This window comes from Anomaloglossus baeobatrachus, chromosome 1 (genome assembly GCF_048569485.1).
Source record: "Anomaloglossus baeobatrachus isolate aAnoBae1 chromosome 1, aAnoBae1.hap1, whole genome shotgun sequence".
In the NCBI taxonomy this organism is placed as follows: domain Eukaryota; kingdom Metazoa; phylum Chordata; class Amphibia; order Anura; family Aromobatidae; genus Anomaloglossus; species Anomaloglossus baeobatrachus.
In genome coordinates this window covers 630,946,662-630,960,230 of record NC_134353.1, presented here as the reverse complement: position 1 = coordinate 630,960,230, position 13,569 = coordinate 630,946,662, and the positions used below count along the sequence as shown (strand labels likewise).

The following is a 13,569-nucleotide window of genomic DNA, read 5'->3' as shown; positions in this document are numbered from 1 at the left end:
AGAACACTTGAGAAATACAAAAGAAAACAGAGAAACCTGGTACTTCTCATGGGCTTTACACGCTAACTATGAGGAACGAGACAAGGATAAAACAGTAGAAGTTGGTTGTGCCTACTTTGAAACTGAGAAGAAACACTTCACTATCCTTGATGTCTTCGGCCACAAGAGCTTTGTGCCCAACATGATTGGGGGGTGCCTCATGTGCAGGCTGTGCTGGTAATCTCTCAATGAAAAGGAAAATTTGAAATAGGATTCGAGAAAGGGGGACAGACAAGAGCATACCTTGTTGGAAAGATAGCTAGCATAATGCATTTTGATAGGTTGCCATAGATCGAAGCACTTGAACCTTGCCTCTCCCCCCATCTCATTGTAGATTGTAAGCTCTCACGAGCAGGGTTGTATTTTTTTTCCCCTCTAAATATTGTATTTCTATAACTGTTACTTGTTTGTATATGATCCTCCTGAATTGTAAAGCGCTACGGAATATGTTGGCGCTATAGAAATAAAGATTATTATTATTATTATTATTATAGATCTTGATAAGAACTATGTGCACTGAGCGATTTATTACAGATCACTCAATGTTCATTGTTTACTTTGATCTGTATGTACACCAGCTGTTAAATGACTGCCTATCAGTAATAAAGGTACCTTCACACATAACGAGATCGCTAGCGAGATCGCAGCTGAGTCACGGTTTCTGTGTTGCAGTAGCGATCCCGTTAGCAATCTTGTTGTGTGACACCTACCAGTGATCAGGCCCCTGCTGTGAGATCACTAGTCGTTGCAGAATGGTCCAGGCCATTTTCTTCAAAGGCGATGTCCTGCTGGGAAGGACACATCGCTGTGTTTGACACTGTGTGACAGGGTCACAGTGACTGCTGAGATCGTTATACAGGTCGCTACTGCGACCTGTATTGTTCCTGCATCGCTGGTAAGATCTCACTGTGTGACATCTCACCAGCGACCTCCCAGCGACTTACCTGCGATCCCTATCAGGTCACATTGTTTTCAGGATCGCTGGTAAGTCGTTGTGTGTGACTGGGCCTTAAATGTTTACCAATCTGTGGTTGTATCGTGCAATCTTTCAGTTTATGTAAATGAACTCTCATTGTAAAGGAGGTCATAGAGTTTGAGTGTCCTGAGAAGCCTCTGAACTATATTATGACCCCTGCTTGGCATGGTGCAAATGTTTCATTAAATGTCTGCAAATCAAAAAGGTCCGTGGAGCTTCTGTTTGGAGTCTCAACACGGAAAATAGCCAGATATTCCTCCGGGAAGGACCTAGCCACTCTTTGGCTAGGTCCTTCCCGGAGGGATCTATGGCTATTTTACGTATCGAGACTCCTAGCAGAGGCTCCACTGACCTTTTTGGTTTGCATACTTCCCAGGGGGAAATGCACCTAGGATTTCACTGTGTTGAGCGCCTTCACTGGCTGCCGGCAGTATTTTCTCTGGCTGGTCTCCCTGAGATAAGTGATTGTTTTCCTTTCGTCACGACAGCACCCACGAGAGAGGGATCCGCCCCCTTCAGGATAAGAAACCTACAGATAAAAAGGGGCGGTCCCCCTCCCCCATCAGTTGGTTTCCTGTCCTGCATGGATCGGAACCTACAGTACCTGGGTCCAGTTGAGTCCGTGCAGTCTCCGGGGGAACGGCGGAGCTCAGGATCCGGAAGCACGGTCGGTGGAGCTCCCCTCGTGGACTCCGTCCTCCAGTGCACCTCGTCCTCTTTCTCTTGGTCCGGCTTTGCCTCCAGGGAAAAGATGCCTGCAAAAGAGCGCTGGTAAGTATGCTGCGCGCGGACCGGAGGCTCTCCCTGTGCCATGTGCCTGCTTCTTCCGGGTTGCACAGCATGTGTGCGCGGCGGGGGTGTGTGTCCGGGACCTGCCGCGTCGGCGCGCGCTCTCTGCTGCAGTGACCCGGAAGTGCACAGGAGCACTTCCGGGGGAACGGACCGGGGAGGTACCTGGAGAAGCCCACGGACCCCTCCATCCTGAGCCGGACGCTGCAAGTGACGGTGAGTTGCTGTACGCGGTCGGGCCGGAGACTCTCCCTGTGTCGCGTGCCTGCGACTTCCGGCTGCACGGCGTGTGCACACGGGAGGGGGTGTGTCCAGAGCCTGCCGCATCCGCGCTCGGTCTCCACGGCGGTAGCCCGGAAGTGCTACTGCTCCTGCGGCTCGGAGGATCGGAGAGGAGTCTCTGCCAGCCCTTCCCCCTGACCACCAGTCCGGGGTCGATACCTCTCTGGGTAGAGGTCCCTCAGCCATCAGCGCACCATCTAAAATACTGTGGTATTACTGGCCGTGACTCCACTGCTCCTAGTGACAGGCGACACGGTGGAGTCTGCATTGGGGAGTGCACAGGGGTTTTTTTCGGGGCCTCTGAACTGATTCATGCTTCATGCTCTTATGCAAAGCCTGGGCCTCATGCATTACCGTTTGCTTCAGGCCTTGGAACTTTTGAGCTGAGTTTATGCCGCGTGGCTGTTGTTGCTGTCTCATATTCTATTTGGGTCGGCAGTCTCATATTTGAGCTTCCGAATTTCTCTGTGGTTGCATGGCCCTCGTATGTTCCCACTATTATATCACCGGTCTACTCCTTCTGTTCTGGGGGCACATATTGTGGTTCTTGCACGCTCTATGGGATGTGGGACCGTCACCTCAGCTGGATCTCGGGGTGGATTAATTGGTTCAGGTGGGACTAATCTGACTCTTGACAGCCTTTCTCTTGGTAGGTTTCTCCTGGGACCACGGTTTGTTTCTTGTGGGCAAGTCTGCTGTGCTTTCCTGTTCAAAGCTCCACCTGCACCTCTGGCTTTGCACGTTGGGTGTCTCAGGGCTCACTGCTTAGGCCAATTTCACATATCCTTCTTTTTGCCTGTTTCGCGGATCCGGCGTGCTCCCGTACAGTGAATACAGTACAATGACAGCGCTGTAACTTCCGGGTCACATGCGCCGGTCACATGACAGCACGTGACCGGCGCTTGTTGCGCTGTCATTGTACTGTATTCACTGTACGGGAGCGCGCCGGATCCGCGAAACCGGCAAAAAGAAGGATGTGTGAAACTGGCCTTAGGCCTTTGAATTTCATGGAGCACCCTGGCTCTCTGCCTCACTGGTGTACCCTCCTGGACTGTGCTCGGGGCCTCCGGGCCTCCTGGCCTCTGTGCCTCCTGGCCTCTGTGCCTCCGGGCCTCTGTGCCTCCTGGCCTCTGTGCCTCCTGGCCTCTGTGCCTCCTGGCCTCTGTGCCTCCGGGCCTCTGTGCCTCCTGGCCTCCGGGCCACTGTGCCTCCGGGCCTCTGTGCCTCCTGGCCTCCGGCTTCTGTGCCTCCTGGCCTCGGGCCTCTGTGCCCCATGCTTCCTGGCCTCTGTGCCTCCTGGCCTCATGCCTCTGTGCCTCCTGGCCTCTGTGCCTCCTGGCCTCTGTGCCTCCTGGCCTTGGGCCTCTGTGCCTCCTGGCCTCGGGCCTCGGTACCTACTGGCCTCGGGCCTCTGTGCCTCCTGGCCTCGGGCCTCTGTGTCTCCTGCCTCCGTGCCTCGTGATTCCTGGCCGCGTGCCTCTGTTGCCTCCTGGCCTCGTGCCTCCTGCCTCTGTGACTCCGGGTCTCGTGCTTCCTGGCCTCGTGCCTCTGTGCTTCCTGGCCTCGTGCCTCCTGGCCTCTGTGCCTCCTGGCCTCTGTGGCCTCGGGGCCTCCTGGTCTCTGGGCCTCCTGGCCTCTGTGGCTTCCTGGCCTCTGTGGCTTCCTGGCCTCTGTGGCCTCTGGGCCTCCTGGCCTCTGTGGCCTTGGGGCCTCCTGGCCTCTGTGGCCTTGGGGCCTCCTGGTCTCTGGACCTCCTGGCCTCTGTGGCCTCTGTGGCTTCCTGGCCTCTGTGGCCTCTGGGCCTCTTGGCCTCTGTGCCTCTTGGCCTCTGTGCCTCTGTGCCCCATGCTTCCTGGCCTTGTGCCTCCTGGCCTCATGCCTCTGTGCCTCCTGGCCTCTGTGCCTCCTGGCCTCTGTGCCTCCTGGCCTTGGGCCTCTGTGCCTCCTGGCCTCGGGCCTCGGTACCTACTGGCCTCGGGCCTCTGTGCCTCCTGGCCTCGGGCCTCTGTGTCTCCTGCCTCCGTGCCTCGTGATTCCTGGCCGCGTGCCTCTGTTGCCTCCTGGCCTCGTGCCTCCTGCCTCTGTGCCTCCGGGTCTCGTGCTTCCTGGCCTCGTGCCTCTGTGCTTCCTGGCCTCGTGCCTCTGTGCCTCCTGGCCTCTGTGCCTCCTGGCCTCCTGGTCTCTGGGCCTCCTGGCCTCTGTGGCTTCCTGGCCTCTGTGGCTTCCTGGCCTCTGTGGCCTCTGGGCCTCCTGGCCTCTGTGGCCTCTGGGCCTCCTGGCCTCTGTGGCCTTGGGGCCTCCTGGCCTCTGTGGCCTTGGGGCCTCCTGGTCTCTGAACCTCCTGGCCTCTGTGGCCTCTGTGGCTTCCTGGCCTCTGGGCCTCTTGGCCTCTGTGCCTCTTGGCCTCGGGGCCTCGGTGGCCTTTTGGCCGCATGGGCCTCTGGGCCTGTGTTTCTGGTCTTGCGCCTCTGCCCTGGCGCCTTGCGCCTCTTGTCTTGTGCTTCTGACCTCGTGCCTCTGGCCTGACGTCTCTGCCCTCTGCGTCTCTAAGCCTTGCGCTTCTGTGCTTTGCTCCTTTTGTGCCTCTCACGCCTTGCGCCTCTGACGCCTTGCACCTTGTGCCTCTGTGCCTCCGGGCTTCTGTGCCTCCAGGCCTCAGGTCTCTGTGCCTCCTGGCCTCTGTGCCTCCTGGCCTCGGGCCTCTGTGCCTCCTGGCCTCTGTGCCTCCTGTCCTCCTGGCCTCTGTGCCTCCTGTCCTCTGTGCCTCCTGTCCTCTGTGCCTCCTGGCCTCTGTGCCTCTGGGCCTCTGTGCCTCCTGGCCTCTGTGCCTCCTGGCCTCCGGGCCTCTGTGCCTCCTGGCCTCCGGGCCTCTGTGCCTCCTGGCCTCCGGGCCTCTGTGCCTCCGGGCCTCTGTGCCTCCGGGCCTCTGTGCCTCCTGGCCTCTGTGCCTCCGGGCCTCTGTGCCTCCTGGCCTCCGGGCCTCTGTGCCTCCTGGCCTCCGGGCCTCTGTGCCTCCGGGCCTCTGTGCCTCCTGGCCTCCGGCCTCTGTGCCTCCTGGCCTCGGGCCTCTGTGCCCCGTGCTTCCTGGCCTCGTGCCTCTGTGCTTCCTGGCCTCGTACCTCTGTGCCTCCTGGCCTCGTACCTCTGTGCCTCCTGGCCTCATGCCTCTGTGCCTCCTGGCCTCATGCCTCTGTGCCTCCTGGCCTTGGGCCTCTGTGCCTCCTGGCCTCTGTGCCTCCTGGCCTCGGGCCTCCTAGCCTCTGTGCCTCCTGGCCTTGGGCCTCTGTGCCTCCTGGCCTTGGGCCTCTGTGCCTCCTGGCCTCGGTGCCTCCTGGCCTTGGGCCTCTGTGCCTCCTGGCCTCGGGCCTCTGTGCCTCCTGGCCTCGGGCCTCTGTGTCTCCTGCCTCCGTGCCTCGTGATTCCTGGCCGCGTGCCTCTGTTGCCTCCTGGCCTCGTGCCTCCTGCCTCTGTGCCTCCGGGTCTCGTGCTTCCTGGCCTCGTGCCTCTGTGCCTCCTGGCCTCTGTGCCTCCTGGTGTCTGGACCTCCTGGCCTCTGTGGCTTCCTGGCCTCTGTGGCTTCCTGGCCTCTGTGGCTTCCTGGCCTCTGTATGGCTCCTGAATGGGAGATGTGCCGCCCTTTTCTTTCGGACTGGTTTCCTGTCCTCGCTGGGCGGATCCCTCTCTCGGGGCAGCGGGAGGAACAGGCTCAGATATTCCTTATTGCTCCCTTCTGGCCCAGGCGTCCCTGGTTCTCCCTCCTGAGTCACGTGTCAGTCACGGACCCCTGGGTCCTTCCGTCCCGGCCAGACCTCCTGTCACAGGGTCTTTTCCTTGATCCCCGCGTCAAGGGACTCCACTTGGCGGCGTGCATTTTGAAAGGGCGTTGCTAACATCCCATCCCTGCTGCAAAGTAGAACGCCAGTCAACACCCGACATTATGGTCAGATGTGGATACTCTTCCTTGCCTCCCTTCCTGACTCCTCGCCTGCTGTGGTCCCGATCTCATCTATTCTGGCATTCTCCAGTCGGGAAGGGTTATGCGTCTCTCGGTCGGTACCCTCAAGGTGCATGTTTCTGCCCTGGGCGCCCTGTTCAATTCCCATATTGCGGGTAACGGTGGGTTATGCACTTCATTACGGCTTGTGGCCGCAGCCGGTCCGTGTAGCCGGCGCACCTCCCTGGGATCTTGCTCTGAGTTTGGACGCCCTGACCCTTGCACCCTTCGAGCCCCTCTCCTCCTCATCCGGTACGTTGCTGTCCCTGAAACCCTGCCTCTTAGTCGCCCTTGCTACTGCCAGGCGTGTTCGCGACCGTCAGGCCCTGTCCGTAGATCCTCCTTTCCTTGGGATATTCCGGATCGGATTGTTCTTAAGACGGACCTGGCTTCTTGCCCAAGGTGGCGTCCCAGTTTCACCGCAGTCGGGTGCTCATTCTCCCTTCCTTCTTTCTGCCCTTCTCCCTTCCTTCGTTTTTCGCAACGTAGACGTGGGGGACACTGTTCTCACCTATGTCGCTAGGACGGCCCCTTGGCGGCAGGATAGGACTTTGTTTATTGTCTTTTAGGGTTCCAGACGAGGTCCTCGAGTAGCACAACATGCCTTGGCCCGATGGCTGAGGGATGCTGTTTCCATCGCATATGTGGTGAAGCAAGAACCTCTGACCTCCTCGGTGAAGGATCGTTCTCCTAGGGCGGTGGCCTCCTCTTGGGTGGCCATGGCAGACGTCTCCATCGACGGTATTTGTAAGGCTGCGACCTGGTCCTCTCCTTCCACCTTTTCCAAGCACTACCGGCTGGACCTTTGTTCTTCCGCTGACCTTACGTTTGGGAGCTTGGTCCTTCACACGGTTATCCCACCCTAAGTGTGTATTCTCTCTAAGTCTCTCGTGGGTGCTGTCGTGACGAAAGGAAAAGACTAAATTACTTACCGGTAATGGGATTTTCCAGAGTCCACCACAGCATCCTTTACACCCCTGCCCTTTCTTTATTTGTTTTTCACCTTTCGGTGTCCTAGGGATTTGTCTGTTTTGTTTACTAATTCATTGGCAGTTCCTCTCCCGTTCTCTGCAACCAACTGATGTGGGAGGGGGACCGCCCCTTTTTATCTGTAGGTTTCCTGTCCTGAAGGGGGCGGATCCTTCTCTCGTGGGTGCTGTCGTGGACTCTGGAAAATCCCATTACCGGTAAGTAATTTAGTCTTTTGTCTTGCTGGTCTACTAGGCCTTGCTTCCACGTAGCCAGAATCCTACTCCACACTGATGAGGGGCAATAACCCGAAACAGCTGTCTGTGTATGGATACCTGGCCTTGGTATTTCCCTTGTAATATCTTTAAACTCGTCAAGAGCTGGATATTGACTAAAAGGGCCACTTAATATGGTGGTCTCCTAAAAAGCGTCACTCCTTGGCTAGGTCCTTCCCGGAGGGATATCTGGCTATTTTCCGTGTCGAGACTCCTAACAGAGGCTCCACTGACCTTTTTGATTTGCATACTTCCCAGGGGGCAATGCACCTAGGATTTCACTGTGTTGTGCGCCTTCACTGGCTGCCAGCAGTGCTTTCTCTGGCTGGTCTCCCTGAGATCATTGATTGTTTTGTCTCATTAAATGTCTGACTGTTTAGTATTTTACTTTTTACTCAAACTATTGTCAAACTGGTTTTTGGGGGTTGGGTTAACTAAAAACTATATTTCAGCCCATAAGGATGTCCATTCCACCCATGGATCAGTAAGGCATTATCAATAATTAGGAAGGATGCTCATGCATGGGTACTCTGAATTCTTGTAACTGGTGATTCCGTTCTGACTCTGCTTTATTACAGAAGCAGAGCACGTTTATTATTGCATATCTATTAGAAAATTATCTAAGAGCAGTGTACTAATATTTAATGGCAAACCCAATGTTAATAAGTGAATGGGAGCTGAGCTGCAGCACCAAAAATGGCAAACCATGGACAGAGCTTTGGTGTCCTGGTTCTGAACATTGTGGACTTCTGGCTATCGCCAGACCTACTAACCGCTGATTGGTGAGGGTGCTGAATGTTGGACTGGACCTCCATCTATGCTACAGATAGGTTATCTATATCTAAGGGGTACTTTGCACGTTGTGACATCGCTACTGCGATGTCGTAGGGGGCAAATCGAAAGTGACGCACATCCAGCGCCAGTAACGACGTCGCAACATGTAAAGCCTAGATGCACCGATAAACGATCGCAAAAGCGTCGTAAATGATCTGTGTAGTGTCGGTCATTTTTATAATTTCGCTGCAGCGACAGGTACGATGTTGTTCCTGCGGCAGCACACATCGCTGTGTGTGAAGCTGCAGGAGCGAGGAACTTCTCCTTACCTGCCTCCACCGGCTATGCGGCAGGAAGGAGGTGGGCGGGATGTTTACGTCCCGCTCATCTCCGCCCCTCCGCTTCTATTGGCTGCCTGCCGTGTGATATCGCTTTGACGCCGCACGACCCCGCCCCCTTAGGAAGGAGGCGGGTCGCCGGCCAGAGCGATGTCGCAGGGCAGGTAAGTGCGTGTGAAGCTGCCGTAGCGATAATGTTCGCTACGGCAGCTATCACAAGATATCGCATGTGCGACGGGGGCGGGGACTATCGCACTCGGCATCGCAGCATCGGCTAGCGATGTCGCAGCGTGCAAAGTACCCCTGAGTCCTCCACAATTTTGTATCAACCCTCCTAAGCTATTTACATGGTCATATAGTTCATAGCAAATTGAATAAAATAATGTCGTCTTATCTGTGATTGAATAGTTGTTTTTTGTTTTTCAGAGTAAGCCACAATTATTGTTAATCTGTGGGTTGGACATGTAATGACTGACAGTTTGCTCTCATGATCTACATGTCTCACACTGATAATGCCCTCTTTTTATTAAAATAAGCTCTGGAGGCAGATTGTCAGGGAGATTTGTGTACGGTCCCTAGATCCTAACAGCTCATTTAAACATTAAGAAAAAGTATATTTCTCTGTCCTAAAACATTGGCTTGCAAATATCAAGGTATCATTTTATTCAAAGTTTCTGTGACCTACATGCCCATATAGACATAGACAGCTTAAGAAGGCTAACCTTACTGTCAGATGCCCTTTAAGAGAGGTTTAATGTCAGTAGGCATATATGACCTGGGGGCCCCACTGCTAACTCAAACAAAAAAAGGGCTCCTGGCACTTAAACAACTTCTCTACCCCCTTTACTTCAGAGAACCCTATTCCATCCTATATACTGCTTTAGTTACTAATGCGTACAATCCAATCTACTGGTCTAGGTAACATATTTTCTACTTTATCAGTCAAATTACTATTAACATTAACCATTTAGTTGACTCCTGCCCTGACATACACTTTTCAGAATCATTTCATTATACTATCACAAAAGTAACAACATCACACACCTCAAATATTCTCCCATTATTCAACATTCACATTTACTGGTCAGCTATATTTTCACGCCCCCCAATTTTCTAGTAAGTGTATGTGGTATTCTTACCGGTGCTTTATATCTCCTCTGTGTTTTAGGGGGCAGGTTCGGCTAGTGCAGGGAGGGGGGCCCGCCAGCTTGCACTTGGTGCAGTCTCTGTCAGATTCCGATGATGAAAATGACAGTGCTTGGGAGGGCTGCTTAGGAGACCGCTACAATCCTCCTGGTAAGTAATACCTAGATAACTGTGAACTTCTTTTTCACATCTTATGAAAGGTGGAAGCGGACTAATAGTTTCTTATACACACGAGGTCAAAATTGTTGGTACCCCTCGTTTAATGAAAGAAAAGCCCACAATGGTCACAGAAATAACTTGAATCTGACAAAAGTAATAAATTACAAATCTAGGAAAATTAACAAATGAAAGTCAGACATTGCTGCTTTTCTGCTGTCACTGAATTTTTAAAAAATAACTCATGAAACAGACCTGGACAGAAATGATGGTTCCCTCCTTAACTTAATATTTTGTTGCACAACCTTTTGAGGCAATCACTGCAATCAAAATATTCCTGTAACTGTCAATGAGACTTCTGCACCTCACGACAGATATTTTGGCCACTTCTGCTCCAGTTCTTTCGTGTTTGAAAATTGCCTTTTCCAGGCGGCATGTTTCAGCGCTTTCCAAAGATGCCCAATAGGATTTAGGTCAGGGCTCATAGAAGGCCACTTCAGAATAGTCCAATGTTTTCCTCTTAGCCATTCTTGGGTGTTTGTAGCTGTGTTGTGGGTCAACCTATGGCAAGGCCCATGACCTGTGACTGAGACCAAGCTTTCTGACACTGGGTAGCACATTTTTCTCTAGAATCCCTTGATAATCTTGAGATTTCATTGTAGCCTGCACAGATTCAAGACACCCTGTTCCAGATGCAGCAAAGCAGCCCCAAAACATAACAGAGCCTCCTCCATGTTTCACAGTAGGGACAGTATTCTTTTCTTGATATGCTTCATTTTTCCGTCTGTGACCATAGAGCTGATGAGCCTTGCCAAAATGTTCAATTTTTGGCTCATCAGTCCATAGGACATTCTCCCAGAAGCTTTGTGGCTTGTCAACATGTAGTTTGGCAAATTCCAGTCTGGCTTTTTTATGATTTTTCAACAATGGTGTCCTCCTTCGTCATCTCCCATGAAGTACACTTTGGCTCAAACAATGACGGATGGTGCAATCTGACACTGATGTACCTTTGCAAATCAAAAAAAGTCTGTGGAGCCTCTGTTAGGAGTCTCGACACAGAAAATAATAATAATCTTTATTTATATAGTGCTAACATATTCCGCAGCGCTTTACAATTCAAGAGGATCAAATAGAAAATAGCCAGATCCCTCCGGGAAGGACCACTCCTTTTCTAGGTCATTCCCGGAGGGATATCTGGCTATTTTCTGTGTCGAGACTCCTAACCTAGGCTCCACAGACTTTTTTTTTTTTATTTGCATACTTCCCAGGGGGCAGTGCACCTAGGATTTCACTGTTGAGCGCCGTTGTTGGCTGCCGGCAGTGTTTTCTCTCACTGGTCTCCCCGAGATCAATGATTGTTTTGTCTTACTGATGTACCTTTAGCTTGAAGTTCACTTTTAATCTCTTTAGATGTTTTTCTGGGCTCTTTGTTTACCATTCCTATTATCCATCATTGATTTGTCATCAATTTTTTTTCTGCGGCCATGTCCAAGGAGGCTGGCTACAGTCAGATGGATGTTACATTTCTGAATAATATGTGCAACTGTAGTCACAGGAACATCAAGCTGCTTGTAGATGATCTTATAACCTTTACTTTTAACATACTTGTCTATACATTTTCTTTCTAATCTCCTGAGACAACACTTTCCTTCTCTTCTTCTGGTCCATGTTTGGTATGGTATACACCATGTCACCAAATGACACAGTATCTGTAGCCCTATATACAGATCCACTGACTGATTAGAAGATTGTAGATACTTGTGATGCTAATTAGTGGACACACCTTGCTTTAACATGTCCCATTTGTCACATTATTTTCAGGGGTACCATCATTTCTGTCCAGGCCTATTTCATGAGTTTTATTTAAAAAAAAATCTGTGGAAGCATGGTTGAAAATCAATGTCTGACTTTGATTTGGTCATTTTCATAGATTTTTAATTTATTATTACTTTTGTCAGATTCAAGTTATTTCTGTGACCATTATGGGTTTTTCTTTCATTAGACGAGGGGTACCAACAATTTTGACCACATGTGTAAATCTCAATGCAGAATTATTCTGAAATCGACATGACCATGTAATAATATTGATACAACCCCTGGAGTATTGCATTTTGTTATGGATTCATAATATGTTGTGTCAATGAATATAAACATTGGCTATCTCATACATAAATTTGACTTGCAAAGTATTTAGCACATGATTAGTTAGGCTGCTTTCACACATCCGGTTTTAGCAGTGCGGGTAAATCCGGCTCTAAAACCTATGCGGCGAAAAAAACGCATCCATTGCATAAGTTTTTACATGCTTTTACATACTGAGCATACGCAGTGCAAAAAAACGCGTGCGGCGGCCGGATGCGGTTTTTGCTGCATGGCACCGCATCTGGCATCCTCAGACAAGCATTGGAAAAAGCGCCGCATCGGCCGGATGCGGCGCGATGCGTTTTTTTTTTTTTGCCGGACAAAAAAAAGTGCCAGGCAACGTTCCATCCGGCACTAATGAAAGTCTATGCGGAAAAAATGCAACCGGCGGCAAAAAAAAACGGTTGCGTTTTTCCTGCAAAGAGCCGGATTGTGCCGCACAGGAAAAACCGGATGTGTGAAAGCAGCCTTATGCAGATTCTTGTCAGGTCACTGTATTGTTACTGTTTTGCTCCTAAACATTTAAATTTTAAGGGTATGTGCCAACGAGCCGGATAACCAGCTTTCTGGACACAGCTTGTTTTCTCTTCTGCAGACACTAGCGTCCTGGGCGAGTCAACGGTACTGTCCGTGCACACAATCGGGGTCACTGACGCGGCATAATTTTGCTGTGTTGTCCTGCTCAGAACACTTGCATCGCCACAAGAATAAATTGACATGCTGCATCTCGGAAAGCCATGCGTGTCTAAAAGAAACACAGTGGAAATGGGACTTCTATAGATTTCATTCACTGTGCTTGTACTTTACATGACAGCATTTTCAACACAGCGAAAACACGCTGCGTCCAAAACACTGCTAATAATGATCGTGTGCACACTAATTTTTATTATCTTGTTAGTATTTTGCAAATCCACCCTTGGCATTCAGCATTGCCTGAATCCTTCTGGGCATGTTCTCTATTAGATTCAAGCATGTCTTAACCTAGGTCTGATCCCAGGTCTCTTCTACACCATTCCATTGTTGGTGCATACTGGTCATCTCAATTGGGTATGTATACAGCTTTTTCTTCAGCCCTACCCACAAGTGTTCGATTGGGTTGCGATTTGGTGGGCTAATCCAGCACCCTTCATTGTCATTGAACCATTTCTTCACCTATCTCGACGTGTGCTTCAGGTCGTTGTCCTGCTGGAACACGATGCCGTTGTTTTCATACTCTTAGTACTCAAGTGTACGAAGTAATTTGTCTTGTAGAATACTCACATATAGCTCCACATGGAGACCACCATTGATCCTAGTCAAATATCTAACGTCTTTGGCTCTGAAACAACCACATATCATCAGGCTTCCTCCACCAAACTTGAGTTGCTTTAATTTCTCAGTCTGTTAGCCCTTTTCCTCGTTTCTTCTAGACCCACTTGCACCCATGAGAGCATAGTCTATTGTTTTTCATCTCATCACTCCAAATCACCGATTTCCAATTTTCTACTGTCCACTTTTTGTACTATTTTGCAATCTCGAGAGGATACTTAAGATGATATTGAAGTCAAGCCTTCCTCCCCTTTTTCGGGCCACCGTTCCAGACTTGTGTAATGTTTGTCACACAGTGCTTCCATGGACCTCTGTAATATCACTATTACAAAGTGTATGAGCCGCCTCCACGGCCGTGTTTCTCTCGCCAGAACTGTTAAC

General features: G+C 51.1%; 1 protein-coding gene across 2 annotated transcripts in view; it reads left to right on the top strand.

Annotated features, from left to right (window-relative positions):
- The window catches only part of DCAF11 (DDB1 and CUL4 associated factor 11), a 156,533-nt gene that overhangs the window by 21,053 nt on the left and 121,911 nt on the right, over positions 1-13,569 (top strand). For both annotated transcript variants that reach the window (XM_075319090.1, XM_075319082.1), the window contains one exon: positions 9,605-9,732. In XM_075319090.1, coding sequence (XP_075175205.1) covers positions 9,605-9,732 — 128 coding nt within the window. The remainder of the gene's footprint in view (positions 1-9,604; positions 9,733-13,569) is intronic.